At 38.9% G+C, this 21740-nt stretch overlaps 1 protein-coding gene across 1 annotated transcript in view; it reads left to right on the forward strand.

Annotated features, from left to right (window-relative positions):
- Positions 1-21740, forward strand: part of TUBGCP3 (tubulin gamma complex associated protein 3) — a 932421-nt gene that overhangs the window by 474350 nt on the left and 436331 nt on the right. The window contains exon 8 of the mRNA XM_053705469.1: positions 1902-2034. Coding sequence (XP_053561444.1) covers positions 1902-2034 — 133 coding nt within the window. The remainder of the gene's footprint in view (positions 1-1901; positions 2035-21740) is intronic.

The raw sequence follows: 21740 nt of genomic DNA on the forward strand, positions 1-21740 counted from the left end.
CCTCTCCCAAATACAAAACTTAATCAACTCTTTCGTGTGGAAGAAAAAACCACCTAGAATAAATAAAAAGACCATGCTGCTACCGCGGGAACATGGTGGGTTGGGTTTACCCGACCTAGAAAAATATAGAATGTCCATTTACCTGCAAAGAATTCTGGACTGGAGAGTGGGAGATGATCAGAGGAGGTGGGTCCGACTTGAGAGACAACTTAACCCCAACTTATCACTAGCTTCTACATGTTGGAGCCCTAACTTCCATGAAAAAATTAAAACACTACTTAACCCCATCACAAAAGAGACATTCACACAGTGGAAAAGGGCTTCTTACCATCACCCTTGTCTATCCTCTAACCCTGGTCCTCTAACTTCCCTCAGAAATAACCCTGACTTCTCTATAAATCTCTTACAAACATCACTACCTAACACCTCTAGTGAAGATGATATTCTCCTACATAACGTCACCACCAACGATTCCATAAATACTCAAACACAACTGATAGATAGGGGCTACGAATGGGCACGCAACTGGTTTTCTTACAGAAGACTCCATAACTATATAACCACACATAAACATAAAAATAACATGACTCGCCCTCCAACTAATATCGAGAAACTCTATTTCTTAACCTCACCAATTAAACACTCTCTTTCTGCTATATATAAAATCCTCACCCAACCCACACCAGGTAATCTTCCTTACTCTATAGAAATGTGGGAAAGGGAGCTGGGCATAATCATTCTACCTCAAACAGCTACTAATATATTCATTAATACCAAAAAGTCATCCACTTCAGCATCTATTCTAGAAACCAATTATAAAATACTACACTGTTGGTATCTAACTCCAAGGAAATTACACCGGCTATATCACAACACCAGTAACAAATGCTGGAGATGTGGCCATGTAGGGAGTGGCATGGGTCACATGTGGTGGTGGTGCTCTCAGCTAAACCACTTCTGGTACAAAATAATAGATGAAGTCCGGTAATATATTACATACGACCCTGCCAGCTGATCCCCTCATTTGGCTGCTAAATAGGTCCGTCAAGCTTCCTTTTAAATCTCTTCTCCCTTTGTTCCGAATATTTACTAACAGCGTGAAAATCCTGATTGCCAGACACTGGAAAGCAAAAGATGTTCCCACTCTTGGAATGTGGGGGGCTAAAGTGACCGAGTTACTAGAGTTAGAGGAGTATTCCGTTTATAAGAGAGGTAGCACAGACAACTTTATATCAATACAAGCAATATGGGATGAATACATTAGAACAATGAGATCCAACTAAGCTAATGATGTCCCACTTCGACAAGAGCAGAATGCCGCTTTTCAACGCGACCCCGAGGCTGGACAGTCCCCCTTTTCCCCCTCTTCCCTCCCCTAAACTTAATGGCTATACCGAGTTTTTTTTTTCTCTCCTCCTCATATGGTACTTGTTCTACAAATGTTTGGATCTATGCCTTCCTTTAACATCTTTAATACTGTAATGTATACCATAATGTGCATATATGTTGTTGGATGTGTATTGATTCACTTCAATAAAAAGAATTTGACTAAAAAAAACAAACAAAAAAACAATTAATATTCATAAACATTGACATTTCTAAAACAATCACCTGTCCTTCAAGGTTATTCAACATTTTCCACTGGAATGGCTGCTTTTCCTCTTCATTAGATGGACCTTAAAGTAGTTTAAAGAAGTCTTTGTCTCTGCAAACTTTAATTGTGTCTGTCATAGTTCAGCACTCCCATTTCAGTGTCTGACTGTTGAATCTTGTTATATTTCTGTTAGGGTTAATAAAATATCTGGTGTTATAGGAGTGAAGTTCATGGATAAAGGAATGCTAGTTGTTCTGAACCCATTTATATCCAATTTTACTAAAAATACATTTTCTCTTGAAATTAGTTACAGGTTGAAGATGACCAAGGTGTAAATTTGGGTCTGGATAGCAATTTAACACTTAGACGTCTCTTAGTTTGGACATACGATCCTAAAATTAGACTAAAAACACTTGCAGCACTTGTGGACCATTGTCAAGGTAAGTAATTTTTTTTTTAAATGTTTCTAATATCTATATATGTATAGTAAAATAAGATATATTATAAAAGATTTCTTTCTTAAAGTGATGGTAAATTTTAAGCTTTGAGGAGTTTTCCATTTATTCTACATATCTTAATAAGCATAGGTAGTGAAGTAAGTTTCTTTCATGTAATTAGCAAGAGTCCATGAGCTAGTGACGTATGGGATATACATTCCTACCAGGAGGGGCAAAGTTTCCCAAACCTCAAAATGCCTATAAATACACCCCTCACCACACCCACAATTCAGTTTTACAAACTTTGCCTCCCGTGGAGGTGGTGAAGTAAGTTTGTGCTAGATTCTTCGTTGATATGCGCTTCGCAGCAGGCTGGAGCCCGGTTTTCCTCTCAGAGTGCAGTGAATGTCAGAGGGATGTGAAGAGAGTATTGCCTATTTGAATTCAATGGTCTCCTTCTACGGGATCTATTTCATAGGTTTTCTGTTCAGATCGACGATATACTCTTATATACCATGACCTCTACTGATTCTCGTTTCAGTACTGGTTTGGCTATCTACTATATGTAGATGAGTGTCTTAGGGTAAGTAAGTCTTATTTCTTTCATGTAATTAGCAAGAGTCCATGAGCTAGTGACGTATGGGATATACATTCCTACCAGGAGGGGCAAAGTTTCCCAAACCTCAAAATGCCCACAAATACACCCCTCACCACACCCACAATTCAGTTTTACAAACTTTGCCTCCGATGGAGGTGGTGAAGTAAGTTTGTGCTAGATTCTACGTTGATATGCGCTCCGCAGCAAGTTGGGGCCCGGTTTTCCTCTCAGCGTGCAGTGAATGTCAGAGGGATGTGAGGAGTATTGCCTATTTGAATGCAGTGATCTCCTTCTAAGGGGTCTATTTCATAGGTTCTCTGTTATCGGTCGTAGAGATTCATCTCTTACCTCCCTTTTCAGATCGACGATATACTCTTATATATACCATTACCTCTACTGATTCTCGTTTCAGTACTGGTTTGGCTATCTACTATATGTAGATGAGTGTCCTGGGGTAAGTAAGTCTTATTTTTTGTGACACTCCTAGCTATGGTTGGGCACTTTGTTTATAAAGTTCTAAATATATGTATTCAAACATTTATTTGCCTTGACTCAGAATGTTCAACTTTCCTTATTTTTCAGACAGTCAGTTTCATATTTGTGATAATGCATTTTAATTTAACATTTTTCTTACCTTAAATTTGACTTTTTCCCTGTGGGCTATTAGGCTCGCGGGGGCTGAAAATGCTTCATTTTATTGCGTCATTCTTGGCGCGGACTTTTTTGGCGCAAAAATTCTATTTCCGTTTCCGGCGTCATACGTGTCGCCGGAAGTTGCGTCACTTTTTGACGTTATTTTGCGCCAAAAATGTCGGCGTTCCGGATGTGGCGTCATTTTTGGCGCCAAAAAGCATTTAGGCGCCAAATAATGTGGGCGTCTTATTTGGCGCGAAAAAATATGGGCGTCACTCTTGTCTCCACATTATTTAAGTCTCATTTTTTATTGCTTCTGGTTGCTAGAAGCTTGCTCTTTGGCATTTTTTCCCATTCCTGAAACTGTCATTTAAGGAATTTGATCAATTTTGCTTTATATATATGTTGTTTTTTCTCTTACATATTGCAAGATGTCTCACGTTGCATCTGAGTCAGAAGATACTACAGGAAAATCGCTGTCAAGTGTTGAATCTACCAAAGCTAAGTGTATCTGCTGTAAACTTTTGGTAGCTATTCCTCCAGCTGTTGTTTGTATTGATTGTCATGACAAACTTGTTAAAGCAGATAATATTTCCTTTAGTAAAGTACCATTGCCTGTTGCAGTTCCTTCAACATCTAAGGTGCAGAATGTTCCTGATAATATGAGATTTTGTTTCTGAATCCATAAAGAAGGCTATGTCTGTTATTTCTCCTTCTAGTAAACATAAAAAATCTTTTAAAACTTCTCTCCCTACAGATGAATTTTTAACTGAACATCATCATTCTGATTCTGATGATTCCTCTGGTTCATAGGATTCTGTCTCAGAGGTTGATGCTGATAAATCTTCATATTTATTTAAAATGGAATGTATTCGTTCTTTACTTAAAGAAGTCCTAATTGCTTTAGAAATAGAGGATTCTGGTCCTCTTGATACTAAATCTAAACGTTTAAATAAGGTTTTTAAAACTCCTGTAGTTATTCCAGAAGTTTTTCCTGTCCCTGATGCTATTTCTGCAGTAATTTCCAAAGAATGGGATAATTTGGGTAATTCATTTACTCCTTCTAAACGTTTTAAGCAATTATATCCTGTGCCGCCTGACAGATTAGAATTTTGGGACAAGATCCCTAAAGTTGATGGGGCTATTTCTACCCTTGCTAAACGTACTACTATTCCTACGTCAGATGGTACTTCGTTTAAGGATCCTCTAGATAGGAAAATGGAGTCCTTTCTAAGAAAAGCTTATCTGTGTTCAGGTAATCTTCTTAGACCTGCTATATCTTTGGCTGATGTTGCTGCAGCTTCAACTTTTTGGTTGGAAACTTTAGCGCAACAAGTAACACATCGTGATTCTCATGATATTATTATTCTTCTTCAACATGCTAATAATTTTATCTGTGATGCCATTTTTGATATTATCAGAGTTGATGTCAGGTTTATGTCTCTAGCTATTTTAGCTAGAAGAGCTTTATGGCTTAAAACTTGGAATGCTGATATGGCTTCTAAATCAACTTTACTTTCCATTTCTTTCCAGGGTAACAAATTATTTGGTTCTCAGTTGGATTCCATTATTTCAACTGTTACTGGTGGGAAAGGAACTTTTTTACCACAGGATAAAAAATCTAAAGGTAAAAACAGGGCTAATAATCGTTTTCGTTCCTTTCGTTTCAACAAAGAACAAAAGCCTGATCCTTCATCTTCAGGAGCAGTTTCAGTTTGGAGACCATCTCCAGTCTGGAATAAATCCAAGCCAGCTAGAAAGGCAAAGCCTGCTTCTAAGTCCACATGAAGGTGCGGCCCTCATTCCAGCTCAGCTGGTAGGGGGCAGGTTACGTTTTTTCAAAGAAATTTGGGTCAATTCTGTTCACAATCTTTGGATTCAGAGCATTGTTTCAGAAGGGTACAGAATTTGTTTCAAGTTGAGACCTCCTGCAAAGAGATTTTTTCTTTCCCGTGTCCCAGTAAATCCAGTAAAAGCTCAAGCATTTCTGAAATGTGTTTCAGATCTAGAGTTGACTGGAGTAATTATGTCAGTTCCAGTTCCGGAACAGGGGATGGGGTTTTATTCAAATCTCTTCATTGTACCAAAGAAGGAGAATTCCTTCAGACCAGTTCTGGATCTAAAAATATTGAATCGTTATGTAAGGATACCAACGTTCAAGATGGTAACTGTAAGGACTATCTTACCTTTTGTTCAGCAAGGGAATTATATGTCCACAATAGATTTACAGGATGCATATCTGCATATTCCGATTCATCCAGATCACTATCAGTTTCTGAGATTCTCTTTCCTAGACAAGCATTACCAGTTTGTGGCTCTGCCGTTTGGCCTAGCTACAGCTCCAAGAATTTTTACAAAGGTTCTCGGTGCCCTGCTGTCTGTAATCAGAGAACAGGGTATTGTGGTATTTCCTTATTTGGACGATATCTTGGTACTTGCTCAGTCTTTACATTTAGCAGAGTCTCATACGAATCGACTTGTGTTGTTTCTTCAAGATCATGGTTGGAGGATCAATTTACCAAAAAGTTCTTTGATTCCTCAGACAAAGGTAACCTTTCTGGGTTTCCAGATGGATTCAGTGTCCATGACTCTGTCTTTAACAGACAAGAGACGTTTAAAATTGATTACAGCTTGTCGAAACCTTCAGTCACAATCATTCCCTTCGGTAGCCTTATGCATGGAAATTCTAGGTCTTATGACTGCTGCATCGGACGCGATCCCCTTTGCTCGTTTTCACATGCGACCTCTTCAGCTCTGTATGCTGAAGCAATGGTGCAAGGATTACACGAAGATATCTCAATTAATATCTTTAAAACCGATTGTTCGACACTCTCTAACATGGTGGACAGATCACCATCGTTTAATTCAGGGGGCTTCTTTTGTGCTTCCGACCTGGACTGTAATTTCAACAGATGCAAGTCTCACAGGTTGGGGAGCTGTGTGGGGATCTCTGACGGCACAAGGAGTTTGGGAATCTCAGGAGGTGAGATTACCGATCAATATTTTGGAACTCCGTGCAATTTTCAGAGCTCTTCAGTTTTGGCCTCTTCTGAAGAGAGAATCGTTCATTTGTTTTCAGACAGACAATGTCACAACTGTGGCATACATCAATCATCAAGGAGGGACTCACAGTCCTCTGGCTATGAAAGAAGTATCTCGAATTTTGGTTTGGGCGGAATCCAGCTCCTGTCTAATCTCTGCGGTTCATATTCCAGGTGTAGACAATTGGGAAGCGGATTATCTCAGTCGCCAAACGTTGCATCCGGGCGAATGGTCTCTTCACCCAGAGGTATTTCTTCAGCTTGTTCAAATGTGGGAACTTCCAGAAATAGATCTGATGGCGTCCCATCTAAACAAGAAACTTCCCAGGTATCTGTCCAGATCCCGGGATCCTCAGGCGGAGGCAGTGGATGCATTATCACTTCCCTGGAAGTATCATCCTGCCTATATCTTTCCGCCTCTAGTTCTTCTTCCAAGAGTAATCTCCAAGATTCTGAAGGAATGCTCGTTTGTTCTGCTGGTAGCTCCGGCATGGCCTCACAGGTTTTGGTATGCGGATCTTGTCCGGATGGCCTCTTGCCAACCGTGGACTCTTCCGTTAAGACCAGACCTTCTGTCACAAGGTCCTTTTTTCCATCAGGATCTGAAATCCTTAAATTTAAAGGTATGGAGATTGAACGCTTGATTCTTGGTCAAAGAGGTTTCTCTGACTCTGTGATTAATACTATGTTACAGGCTCGTAAATCTGTATCTCGAGAGATATATTATAGAGTCTGGAAGACTTATATTTCTTGGTGTCTTTCTCATCATTTTTCCTGGCATTCTTTTAGAATACCGAGAATTTTACAGTTCCTTCAGGATGGTTTAGATAAGGGTTTGTCCGCAAGTTCTTTGAAGGACAAATCTCTGCTCTTTCTGTTCTTTTTCACAGAAAGATTGCTATTCTTCCTGATATTCATTGTTTTGTACAAGCTTTGGTTCGTATAAAACCTGTCATTAAGTCAATTTCTCCTCCTTGGAGTTTGAATTTGGTTCTGGGAGCTCTTCAAGCTCCTCCGTTTGAACCTATGCATTCATTGGACATTAAATTACTTTCTTGGAAAGTTTTGTTCCTTTTGGCCATCTCTTCTGCCAGAAGAGTTTCTGAATTATCTGCTCTTTCTTGTGAGTCTCCTTTTCTGATTTTTCATCAGGATAAGGCGGTGTTGCGAACTTCTTTTGAATTTTTACCTAAAGTTGTGAATTCCAACAACATTAGTAGAGAAATTGTGGTTCCTTCATTATGTCCTAATCCTAAGAATTCTAAGGAGAAATCGTTGCATTCTTTAGATGTTGTTAGAGCTTTGAAATATTATGTTGAAGCTACGAAATCTTTTCGTAAGACTTCTAGTCTATTTGTTATCTTTTCCGGTTCTAGAAAAGGCCAGAAAGCTTCTGCCATTTCTTTGGCATCTTGGTTGAAATCTTTAATTCATCTTGCCTATGTTGAGTCGGGTAAAACTCCGCCTCAGAGAATTACAGCTCATTCTACTAGGTCAGTTTCTACTTCCTGGGCGTTTAGGAATGAAGCTTCGGTTGACCAGATCTGCAAAGCAGCTACTTGGTCCTCTTTGCATACTTTTACTAAATTCTACCATTTTGATGTATTTTCTTCTTCTGAAGCAGTCTTTGGTAGAAAAGTACTTCAGGCAGCGGTTTCAGTTTGAATCTTCTGCTTATGTTTTTCGTTAAACTTTATTTTGGGTGTGGATTTTTCAGCAGGAATTGGCTGTCTTTATTTTATCCCTCCCTCTCTAGTGACTCTTGTGTGGAAAGATCCACTTCTTGGGTAGTCATTATCCCATACGTCACTAGCTCATGGACTCTTGCTAATTACATGAAAGAAAACATAATTTATGTAAGAACTTACCTGATAAATTCATTTCTTTCATATTAGCAAGAGTCCATGAGGCCCGCCCTTTTTTTGTGGTGGTTATGATTTTGTATAAAGCACAATTATTCCAATTCCTTATTTTATATGCTTTCGCACTTTTTTTCTTATCACCCCACTTCTTGGCTATTCGTTAAACTGAATTGTGGGTGTGGTGAGGGGTGTATTTGTGGGCATTTTGAGGTTTGGGAAACTTTGCCCCTCCTGGTAGGAATGTATATCCCATACGTCACTAGCTCATGGACTCTTGCTAATATGAAAGAAATGAATTTATCAGGTAAGTTCTTACATAAATTATGTTTTTTTGTGACACTCTAAGCTATGGTTGGGCACTTTATATGTAAAGTTCTAAATATATGTCTTTAAACTTATATTTGCCTTGATTCAGGATGATCAATATTCCTTATTTCAGACAGTCAGTTTCATATTTTGGTTAATGCATATGAATATTCAATTTTTTTCTTACCTTAAAAATTGTTTTCAAATTGACTTTTTTCCCTGTGGGCTGTTAGGCTCGCGGGGGCTGAAAATGCATCAATTTATTGCGTCATTCTTGGCGCGGATTTTTTTGGCGCAAAAAATTTCTGTTGTCATTTCCGGCGTCATTCTTGACGCCGGAAGTTGTTCGTGATTGTCATTTTTTTGACGTTTTGCGCCAAAAATGTTGGCGTTCCGGATGTGGCGTCATTCTTGGTGCCAAAATTTTTTAGGCGCCAATAATGTGGGCGTCTTTTTTGGCGCTAAAAAATGTGGGCGTCATTTTTGTCTCCACCTTTTTTACACATTATTTCAGTCGCATTTTTTCATTGCTTCTGGTTGCTAGAGGCTTGTTCATTGGCATTCTTTCCCATTCCTGAAACTGTCATTTAAGGAATTTGATAATTTTGCTTTATATGTTGTTTTTTCTATTACATATTGCAAGATGTCTCAGATTGACCCTGGATCAGAATCTACTTCTGGAAAAACGCTGCCTGATGCTGGTTCTACCAAAGTTAAGTGTATTTGTTGTAAACTTTTGGTAACTGTTCCTCCGGCTGTAGTTTGTGATGAATGTCATGATAAACTTTCTAATGCAGATAGTATTTCCATTAGTAATATACCATTACCTGTTGCTGTTCCCTCAACATCTAATACTCAGGATTTTCCTGTTAATATAAGAGAATTTGTTTCTAAATCTATTAGGAAGGCTATGTCTGTTATTCCTCCTTCCAATAAACGTAAAAGGTCTTCTAAAACTTCTCATTTTTCAGATGAAATTTTAAATGACCGTCATAATTCTGATTTGTCTGTTTCTGATGAGGATTTTTCTGGTTCAGAGGATTCTGTCTCAGATATTGACACTGATAAATCTTCATATTTATTTAAGATGCAATTTATTCGCTCTTTACTTAAAGAAGTTTTAATCGCCTTAGAAATGGAGGAGTCTAGTCCTCTTGATACTAAATCTACTAAGCGTTTAAATTCGGTTTTTAAACCTCCTATGGTTATTCCAGAAGTTTTTCCTGTCCCTGATGCTATTTCTGAAGTAATTTCTAGGGAATGGAATAATTTGGGTACTTCATTTACTCCTTCTCAAAGGTTTAAGAAATTGTATCCTGTGCCATCTGATAGATTAGAGTTTTGGGACAAAATCCCTAAAGTTGATGGGGCTATCTCTACTCTTGCTAAACGTACTACTATTCCTACGGCAGATAGTACTTCCTTTAAGAATCCTTTAGATAGGAAGATTGAATCATTTCTGAGGAAAGCTTATTTATGTTCAGATAATCTTCTTAGACCTGCTATTTCTTTGGCTGATGTTGCCGCCGCTTCCACTTTTTGGTTGGAGGCTTTAGCACAACAAGTATCAGACCATAATACTCATAGCATTGTTAAACTTCTTCAACATGCTAATAACTTTATTTGTGATGCCATCTTTGATATCATTAGAGTTGATGTCAGGTATATGTCTTTAGCTATTTTAGCTAGAAGAGCTTTATGGCTTAAAACTTGGAATGCAGATATGTCTTTCAAATCAACTTTGCTTGCTCTTTCTTTCCAAGGTAATAAATTATTTGGTTCCCAGTTGGATTCTATTATTTCCACTGTTACTGGGGGGAAAGGAACATTTTTGCCTCAGGACAAAAAATCTAAAGGTAAATACAGGGCTGCTAATCGTTTTCGTTCCTTTCGTCAGAATAAGGAACAGAAGCCTGACCCTTCCCCTAAAGGAACGGTTTCTGTCTGGAAACCTTCTCCAATCTGGAATAAAACCAAGCCTTTTAGAAAGTCAAAACCAGCTCCCAAGTCCACATGAAGGTGTGGCCCTCATTCCAGCTCAGCTGGTAGTTGGCAGGTTACGATTTTTCAAAGACATTTGGATCATTTCGATTCACAGTCTTTGGATTCAGAACATTGTTTCTCAAGGGTACAGAATAGGTTTCAAGGTAAGGCCACCTGCGAAGAGATTTTTTCTCTCTCGCATTCCAATAAACGCAGTGAAAGCTCAGGCATTTCTGAAATGTGTTTCAGATCTAGAGTCAGCCGGGGTAATTGTGCCTGTTCCAGTTCTGGAACAGGGTCTGGGGTTTTACTCAAATCTATTCATTGTACCAAAGAAGGAGAATTCCTTCAGACCAGTTCTGGATTTAAAGATATTGAATCGTTATGTAAGGATACCAACATTCAAAATGGTAACTATAAGGACTATTCTGCCTTTTGTTCAGCAAGGGCATTACATGTCCACAATAGATTTACAGGATGCATATCTTCATATTCCGATTCATCCAGATCACTTTAAGTTTCTGAGATTCTCTTTTCTAGACAAGCATTACCAGTTTGTGGCCCTTCCGTTTGGCCTAGCAACAGCTCCAAGGATCTTTTCAAAGGTTCTCGGTGCCCTTCTCTCTGTAATCAGAGAACAGGGTATTGCGGTATTTCCTTATTTGGACGATATCTTGGTACTTCCTCAGTCTTTACATTCTGCAGAATCTCACACGAATCAACTTGTGTTGTTTCTTCAAAAACATGGTTGGAGGATCAATTTACCAAAGAGTTCGTTGATTCCTCAGACAAAGGTAACCTTTTTGGGTTTTCAGATAGATTCAGTGTCCGTGACCTTGTCTCTAACAGAAAAGAGACGTCTGAAATTGGTTTCAGCCTGTCGAAACCTTCAGTCTCTATCATTCCCTTCGGTAGCTTTGTGCATGGAAATTCTAGGTCTCATGACTGCTGCATCGGACGCGATCCCCTTTGCACGTTTTCCCATGCGACCTCTTCAGCTTTGTATGCTGAACCAATGGTGCAGGGATTATACAAAGATATCACAATTAATATCCTTAAATCCCAATGTACGACACTCTCTGACGTGGTGGATAGATCACCATCGTTTAGTTCAAGGGGCTTCCTTTGTTCGCCCAACCTGGACTGTGATCTCAACAGATGCGAGTCTGTCAGGTTGGGGAGCTGTATGGGGATCTCTGACAGCGCAGGGGGTTTGGGAATCTCAGGAGGCGAGATTACCAATCAACATTTTGGAACTCCGTGCGATTTTCAGAGCTCTTCAGTCCTGGCCTCTTCTGAAGAGAGAATCGTTTATTTGCTTTCAGACAGACAATGTCACAACCGTGGCATATGTCAATCATCAGGGTGGGACTCACAGTCCTCAGGCTATGAAAGAAGTATCTCGGATATTTGTATGGGCGGAATCCAGCTCCTGTCTAATTTCTGCGATTCACCTCCCAGGTGTAGACAATTGGGAAGCGGATTATCTCAGTCGCCAGACGTTACATCCGGGCGAATGGTCCCTTCACCCAGAGGTATTTCTTCAGATTGTTCAAATCTGGGGTCTTCCAGAAATAGATCTGATGGCCTCTCATCTAAACAAGAAACTTCACAGGTATCTGTCCAGATCCAGGGACCCTCAGGCGGAGGCAGTGGATGCGTTGTCGCTTCCTTGGAATTATCATCCTGCCTATATCTTTCCGCCTCTAGTTCTTCTTCCAAAAGTTATTTCCAAAATTCTAATGGAACGTTCGTTTGTGCTGCTGGTGGCTCCAGCATGGCCTCACAGGTTTTGGTATGCGGATCTCATTCGGATGGCCAGTTGCCAACCTTGGACTCTTCCGTTAAGACCAGACCTTCTATCTCAAGGCCCTTTTTTCCATCAGGATCTCAAATCATTAAATTTGAAGGTATGGAAATTGAACGCTTGATTCTTAGTCATCGAGGTTTCTCTGACTCAGTAATTAATACTATGTTACAGGCTCGTAAATCTGTGTCTAGGAAGATTTATTATCGAGTCTGGAAGGCTTACATTTCTTGGTGTTCATCTCATAAATTCTCCTGGCATTCGTTCAGAATTCCTAGAATTTTACAGTTTCTTCAGGATGGTTTGGATAAAGGTTTGTCTGCAAGTTCCTTGAAAGGACAAATCTCTGCTCTTTCTGTTCTTTTTCACAGAAAGATTGCTATTCTTCCTGATATTCATTGTTTTGTACAGGCTTTGGTTCGTATCAAACCTGTCATTAAGTCAATTTCTCCTCCTTGGAGTCTTAATTTGGTTCTGAGGGCTTTACAAGCTCCTCCGTTTGAACCTATGCATTCTCTGGACATTAAATTACTTTCTTGGAAAGTTCTGTTCCTTTTGGCCATCTCTTCTGCTAGAAGAGTTTCTGAGTTATCTGCTCTTTCTTGTGAATCTCCTTTTCTGATTTTTCATCAGGATAAGGGAGTGTTGCGAACCTCATTTAAATTTTTACCTAAGGTTGTGAATTCTAACAACATTAGTAGAGAGATTGTTGTTCCTTCATTATGTCCTAATCCTAAGAATTCAAAGGAGAGATCTTTACATTCTTTGGATGTAGTAAGAGCTTTGAAATATTATGTTGAAGCTACTAAGGATTTTAGAAAGACTTCTAGTCTATTTGTTATCTTTTCTGGGTCCAGAAAAGGTCAGAAGGCCTCCGCCATTTCTTTGGCGTCTTGGTTAAAGTCTTTGATTCATCATGCTTATGTAGAGTCGGGTAATTCCCCGCCTCAAAGAATTACGGCTCATTCTACTAGGTCAGTTTCTACTTCCTGGGCGTTTAGGAATGAAGCTTCTGTTGATCAGATTTGCAAAGCAGCAACTTGGTCTTCTTTGCACACTTTTACTAAATTCTACCATTTTGATGTGTTTTCTTCTTCTGAAGCAGTTTTTGGTAGAAAAGTACTTCAGGCAGCTGTTTCAGTTTGATTCTTCTGCTTATAATTTCATTATTTTGAGATTAAAAACTTTTGTTTTGGGTTGTGGATTATTATTATTTTTCAGCGGAATTGGCTGCCTTTATTTTATCCCTCCCTCTCTAGTGACTCTTGCGTGGAAGTTCCACATCTTGGGTATTCGTTATCCCATACGTCACTAGCTCATGGACTCTTGCTAATTACATGAAAGAAAACATAATTTATGTAAGAACTTACCTGATAAATTCATTTCTTTCATATTAGCAAGAGTCCACGAGGCCCACCCTTTTTTGTGGTGGTTATGATTTTTTTATATAAAGCACAATTATTCCAATTCCTTATTTTTGATGCTTTCGCTCTTTTCTTATCACCCCACTACTTGGCTATTCGTTAAACTGAATTGTTGGTGTGGTGAGGGGTGTATTTATAGGCATTTTGAGGTTTGGGAAACTTTGCCCCTCCTGGTAGGAATGTAATATCCCATACGTCACTAGCTCATGGACTCTTGCTAATATGAAAGAAATTAATTTATCAGGTAAGTTCTTACATAAATTATGTTTTCCAAAAAAATGTTTACAAACTTTTAAATTATAATTTCTCTTGTAAGGTGTATCCAGTCCACGGATCATCCATTACTTGTGGGATATTCTCCTTCCCAACAGGAAGTTGCAAGAGGATCACCCACAGCAGAGCTGCTATATAGCTCCTTCCCTAACTGCCATATCCAGTCATTCTCTTGCAACTCTCAACAAGCATGGAGGTAGTAAGAGAGAAGTGGTGTAACGTAGTTGTTTTTTTTTCTTCAATCAAAAGTTTATTTTTAAATGGTGCCGGAGTTGTACTATTTTGTCCCAGGCAGAAAATAGAAGAATCTGCCTGTCATTTCTATGATCTTAGCAGGTTGTTACTAAGATCCATTGCTGTTCTCACACATGACTGAAGAGAGAGGTAACTTCAGCGGGGGAATGGCGTGCAGGTTATCCTGCTATGAGGTATGTGCAGTTAATTTTTTTTTTCTAGAAGATGTGAATGCTAGAAAATGCTGCTGATACCAGATTTATGTAAGGTAAGCCTGAATACAGTGATTTAATAGCGACTGGTATCATGCTTACTTTCTGAGGTAATACTCTTATAGATTTGCAATATAAAACGTTTGCTGGCATGTTTAAACGTTTTTATATATACTTTGGTGATAAAACTTTATTGGGGCCTAGTTTTTTTCCGCATGGCTGGCTTAAATTTGCCTAGAAACAGTTTCCTGAGGCTTTCCACTGTGTTACTATGAGTGGGAGGGGCCTAATTTAGCGTTTTTTTGCGCAGTAACTTTTACAGACTGAGACATCCAGCTTCCTCCAGGAGTCCCCTGAATGCTATAGGACCTCTCTCAAGGGCTCTTAGGCTTTCCAAAATCGTTTGTTGGGGAAGGTAGGCCCACAGCAAGGCTGTGGCAGTTTGGTGTGCTGTTAAAAAACGTCTATATCGTTTTTTTTATTCTTTTTTTTGAACTAAGGGGTTAATCATCCATTTGCAAGTGGGTGCAATGCTCTGTTAGCTTATTATACACACTGTATTTCGTTTGATTTACTGCTTTTTTTCACTGTTTTTCAAATTCTGACAAAATTTGTTTCTCTTAAAGGCACAGTACCGTTTTTATTTTTTGCTTGTTAACTTGATTTAAAGTGTTTTCCAAGCTTGCTGGTCCCATTGCTAGTCTGTTTAAACATGTCTGACATAGAGGAAACTCCTTGTTCATTATGTTTAGAAGCCATGGTGGAACCCCCCCTTAGAATGTGTACCAAATGTACTGATTTCACTTTAAACAATAAAGATCATATTCTGTCTTTAAAAAATTTATCACCAGAGGAATCTGACGAGGGGGAAGTTATGCCGACTAACTCGCCACACGTGTCAGACCCTTTGACTCCCGCTCAAGGGACTCCCGCTCAAATGGCGCCAAGTACATCTAGTGCGCCCATAGCGTTTACTTTACAAGACATGGCGGCGGTCATGGATAATACCCTGTCTGCGGTATTATCCAGACTACCTGGGTTTAGAGGAAAGCGAGACAGCTCTGGAGTTAGAAGAAATACAGAGCATACTGCCGCTTTAAGAGCTATGTCTGATACTCCCTCACAATATACAGAAGCTGAGGAAGGAGAGCTTCTTTCTGTGGGTGATGTTTCTGACTCAGGAAAAAAGATTCAACCTGATTCTGATATGTCTACATTTAAATTTAAGCTTGAACACCTCCGCGTGTTGCTCAGGGAGGTTTTAGCTTCTCTGAATGACTGTGATACAATTGCAGTGCCATAAAAATTGTGTAGATTGGACAAATACTATGCAGTGCCGGTGTGCACTGATGTTTTTCCAATACCTAAAAGTTTTACAGAAATTATTACTAAGGAATGGGATAGACCAGGTGTGCTGTTCTCTCCCCCTCCTATTTTTAAGAAAATGTTTCCAATAGATGCCACCACACGGGACTTATGGCAGACAGTCCCTAAGGTAGAGGGAGCAGTTTCTACCCTAGCTAAGCGTACTACTATCCCTGTCGAGGACAGTTGTGCTTTCTCAGATCCAATGGATAAAAAATTAGACACAAAAGAAACATGGGAAGAATCCCATTCTAGAATACACTTGTAGCACTCATTATAGGCATAGGAATGTAGATAATATTCAAACTTAGAAATGATCAACAAAAGAAAACTCAAGGTCTCAGGTCTAGATAAAACATAACTTTTATTAGGAACACATAAAAATAGGAGTTTTAAAATAAAGGGATGTGCAACTTAAAAACAATGCTCACACTAGGGTGATATAGTACCTATCTATCAAAAATTGTGGTTCCAGAGGTTCAAATGCATATGTATTATATGTGAACCTTAATGGATCTCTAAATCACGTTGATCCAAATCACATATAGATTGCACTGAGTAGGCAATAGTAACACTTGTGAACCTCGTGGATTAAGGAGAGTCTATGTACTATTGGTACAGGTACCTAATATCAATACGAATAGTTCATGTTAAGAAAGTATTTATAGATCAGTATACAGATCGGGCATACCAAGGTATCCACAAGGTAATAATGGTTGGAGTGTTGGCTGTGTACTTGAGTATCACATTGTAATGTGTTGGTGCATACTTAGATATGCCAATGTTACTTGGCCGTAGGGTGGTTATGTAGAAACTAATCACTGTATATTGGGAATATTTGCAAATCCCTAGATAAATACCCCTGTTACCAGGTTTTACTATATAATTACTGGAACACTTGTTAATTCCTAGCGGTCTGGCACATGCATATAATACTATGCCTAAGGTGTTTCCACAACTTTTAAATGCTATGCAGGGTTAGTACAATCCTGAGTTGTTGCATAAGTGTGATAAGTACAGATTTTGCAGGACCTGCATAAGCATAAGTTGAACTCCTAAGGATATAGTGGTGGTTTATGAACTAGATTGTCCTCCACTGAGCAGTCCTAATCGAGTTTAAGCACAAATATATGACGTTACAATAACATACTCTCTGTATATAAGCGTGGTCAATTCGTGTTGTTATAATGTAACTTAAGTGTTTGAGATTCGCTGTAGATTTGAAGTAACAATAATTCTACAGCTTTAAAAATTCTCTTAAATGCTTTATTTAACTGCAAAGTTGGGACAACTTAATTTTGTATTCAAATGGTAACTGCATGTACATCAGGGGTTAATGCTTAGTTTCGTCGGTTGACCGCCAGACCCAGATTGATGTGAGTCAGCGTCTTAACAAGTTCAAATAATATCCCTTCACCTACCCTTGTGGTATAAAGTTATTAGTATATCATTTTGGTATTATTGAATCATAGCATATCAGTATGACAGGTAATAGGGATAAGTAGTACGCTCCCCTTATATAGTTAACTTAGTAACCGTAAGTGCAGTCCACCTTGTGTTGTCATATATATATATATATATACACCCAAAAGTAATCCTCAACTGATCTGGGATACCATCTGAGGTATCCGAAATTTAAGAACTAAGGCTAAATAATCCTAGATAGAGCAAGCCCTAACAAACACAGGAGCTCCCTGACTCCTCACCAGTACCCTAACATGTTTCGCCGTTCTCACGGCTTTCTCAAAGGGGGGGGTGTGCGCGCGTCGCGCTTGGATTGGCTTTTTATGTGCAAGGAAGCTGGGAGTACCCTCCCCCATCTGTGATGTCAGATGGTCATATGACTTGAAGCCGATAATAGTCCTAAACAGGTGGTACGATCTTGCAAATATATAGATTATATTTGAATTGCGTAAAATACAAGTGCTTATGAGGATGTGATTGTAAGTTTAATATTTATTCATGTTAATAAATTGTTTTACCCTCATATTTGTATCAATGATGCATATGTGTGTGCATCTAACAGCCATACATGAGCGATAACCAAATAAACTTGACAAGCTATACTTGTTCATAGTAGTGACGTGACATATTGGAGGGTGCCTGTGGGTGTATTACTACATCAAAGTTAGATGTAGATATAAATATATAGAGTGGTGTGTGTGAAAGGATTTGTGAATCACATTATAATTAATAGCAAAAACCCATGTGAATTGGGGAAATGGTGCTCATGGAATATGTGATTATCCTATAAGGTTCGAGTTTCTCAAAACTCATAAAGTTAATACGTGATTGTAAGTGTGCTAGTATAGCCTGACCAAGTAAGGTTAAGCCCTAGCTGATTGTGTGAAGTGTAAAAATGTATGATTACACTTTTTGAAAAGATTTTTAAGGAAACTTAGTGAATATATATCAAAAAAGTTATTTAATTACACTTTAGGATAAAATTTAGAAGAAACTTAGTGAATATATAACAAAGATGACAGTGCACCGCTAGTGCAAACTAAGTGATGTGCTAGAAAGGTTTCTGATTTGTGTGCCAGTTAGCTTGTCATTCTTAGAAGTGAATATTTATTTCCTCATGTGTGTACTTATTCTTTTGAAATATTTTTTGATGATTTATGGTCCTCTCATTTAAAGGGCCATTATCTACACTTGATGTATTTATGCATGAACTTCAGCTTAATATTGATACTATGCTCTTACTTAATCTTAATATTTCTGAATTCACATATTGAATAATGTTTGTTATTTGATATATTGTAATTGATTCATATAATCCTCATGCTTTCGCATATAATCCTCATGCTCTCTGTTTGGCGTCATTTGACCTATTGTTCATACATAGTGAACAAAATTATTGTATTCGTTTAACCCATGCGGATGAACAGAATTGAGCAGGAAGATCCATCTTGTTTCTGCTCTGAGGAGTGCCTTTTCTTGGTTTCCTCCTCTAATTCCCAGGGTCACTTTCTGTAGTCCAAAACACTGTAAATCTGATTGTTTGGATTTGTGTACTTGTAGAAAATGTCTGGCAACTGAGGTGATGGGTTTGTCTGCATCTTTGTCTTTTTGGGCATTTTTAATGTTCCTCAGGTGTTCTTGTAATCTGGTTCTGAGCTTTCTGGTGGCCATACCCACATAGAATAAATTACATTTACATGTCAGAGCATAGATGACTCCCTCTGTATGGCAGTTGATATGTGCATTGATTTTGTGTATCTTGCCAAATCTGTCAGTTATTGTGTTTGTTTTTTTCACGAAACTGCAAGTACTGCAAGTACCACATCTGAAAGTACCCTGCTTTAGTTTTGTTTTTGTTCTTTCTCCAGAGAAATGGCTCGGGCTGATCATATCTTTGAGATTTCTTGCCCTTTTGAATCCTACAGCTAGCTTATCATCCAGTATGTTTTTCAAAATAGGATCAGCTTTCAGGATGTGCCAATTATCTTGCAGGATTTTAATCACTTTTTTGGTTTGAGGGTTATGAGTGGTGATGAATCTAACTGTTTCAACAGATTTGCTGTTAGTTTTTTTGTTCAATAATTCTTGTCGAGGGGTATGTCTTGCTCTGTACTCTTCCTTTTTTAAGGATCTCTTACTATAACCACGCTGTACTAATCTCTCTTTTAATTCTTTGGCTCTACATTTGTAGTTTTCCTCGCTAGAGCAGTTGCGTTTGATTCGCAAAAACTCTCCTGTGGGTAGCGATTTGGTGGTGCTTGGAGCATGGGCACTGGTGTGGTGGAGAATGCTGTTAGTTGCCGTGGGTTTTCTGTACAGGTCGGTATTGATAGTTCCTTCCTGGTTTATGTTAATTTTTAGATCCAAAAATGTAATTTCAGTCTGGCTTGTTTCATATGTCAGTTTGATATTGACATTGTTGGTATTCAGGATACGCATGAATTTATCCAGATCCGACTTATTGCCCTCCCATAGGAAGAGGACGTCGTCTATGTACAGCAGCCACATTGGTATATGTGACATATAGCTGGAATTCTGATCTGAAAATACTGTGTTTTGTTCCCACCATCCTAAGAACAAGTTAGCATATGTGGGTGCACATGATGTGCCCATCGCTGTGCCTCTGATTTGCAGATAAAATCCATGATTGAACGTGAAGTAATTATGATGAAGAACAAAGCTTAACAGGTTAAGAATAAATTCATCATGAGAGAGGTCTTCACTTGATCCCATATTTAGAAAACTCTTGATTGCTTTTAGTCCTAGATCATGATTAATGCTTGTATAAAGCGATTCAACATCGGCTGTTACTAACCAAGTGTTGGGTTTCACATGCAGGTGTTCAAGATGTTTTAGTACATCCGGTGTATCTTGGACGTATGATGGTAGTTGTGACAGGTATTCTCTCAACCTATAGTCTACGTATTTGCTGGCTTTTTCAGTAATACAGTTGATTCCTGAGACTATAGGGCGGCCAGGTGGATGAGTTTGGTTCTTATGTATTTTTGGGATCAAGTAGAATGTTGCTGTCGTTGGGTTTTCCACTTTAAGGAATTTGTATTCTTTCGGGCTGATAATGCAGTTATATCTGGCAGTTTCAATCATTGTTGTGTACTTTTCCAGGTATACTTGAGTTGGATTAAAATGGAGCTTTTTATAACACTTAGTATCTCTTAGTTGTTTTTCTGCTTCCATTAGGTATAATTCAAATGGCCATATAACCACATTCCTTTATTTTAAAACTCCTATTTTTATGTGTTCCTAATAAAAGTTATGTTTTATCTAGACCTGAGACCTTGAGTTTTCTTTTGTTGATCATTTCTAAGTTTGAATATTATCTACATTCCTATGCCTATAATGAGTGCTACAAGTGTATTCTAGAATGGGATTCTTCCCATGTTTCTTTTGTGTCTAATCATTGATTCAATACACAGCACCACTGACCCCAGTTGTAACCTAGCATATAAGCTATTTAATACCATGAGGGTACAGCCATAGTGCATCACATTACACGGTAGTGCCATTGAACCCCCCTTTTTTCTCTACCAATGGATAAAAAGTTAGAGGGTTACCTTAAGAAAATGTTTATTCAACAAGGTTTTATTCTACAGCCCCTTGCATGCATTGCCCCAGTCACTGCTGCTGCGGCTTTCTGGTTTGAGTCTCTGGAAGAGGCTTTACAGGTAGAGACCCCATTGGATGACATACTTGACAAGCTTAGAGCACTTAAGCTAGCCAATTCTTTTGTTTCTAATGCCATTGTTCATTTGACTAAACTAACGGCTAAAAATTCTGGTTTTGCTATTCAAGCGCGCAGGGCGCTATGGCTTAAATCATGGTCAGCTGACGTTACTTCAAAGTCTAAGCTGCTTAACATTACCTTCAAGGGGCAAACCCTATTCGGGCCTGGTTTGAAGGAGATCATTTCTGATATCACTGGAGGAAAAGGTCATGCCCTTCCTCAGGATAGGTCCAAATCAAGGGCCAAACAGACTAATTTTCGTGCCTTTCAAAACTTCAAGGCAAGTACGGCATCAACTTCCTCTAATGCAAAACAAGAGGGAACTTTTGCCCAGTCCAAGTCGGTCTGGAGACCTAACCAGACCTGGAACAAAGGTAAGCAGGCCAAAAAGCCTGCTGCTGCCCCTAAGACAGCATGAAGTATCAGCCCCCTATCCGGTACCGGATCTAGTAGGGGGCAGACTTTCGCTCTTCGCCCAGGCTTGGGCAAGAGATGTCCAGGATCCCTGGGCGTTGGAAATTGTATCCCAGGGATATCTTCTGGACTTCAAAGCTTCTCCTCCAAAAGGGAGATTTCACCTTTCACAATTATCTGCAAACCAGATAAAGAGAGAGGCATTCTTACACTGTGTTCAAGACCTCCTAGTTATGGGAGTGATCCATCCAGTTCCACAGGAGGAACATGGACAGGGATTTTATTCAAATCTGTTTGTGGTTCCCAAAAAAGAGGGAACCTTCAGACCAATTTTAGATCTCAAGATTTTAA

Source organism: Bombina bombina, chromosome 3 (assembly GCF_027579735.1).
Source record: "Bombina bombina isolate aBomBom1 chromosome 3, aBomBom1.pri, whole genome shotgun sequence".
Classification (NCBI taxonomy): domain Eukaryota; kingdom Metazoa; phylum Chordata; class Amphibia; order Anura; family Bombinatoridae; genus Bombina; species Bombina bombina.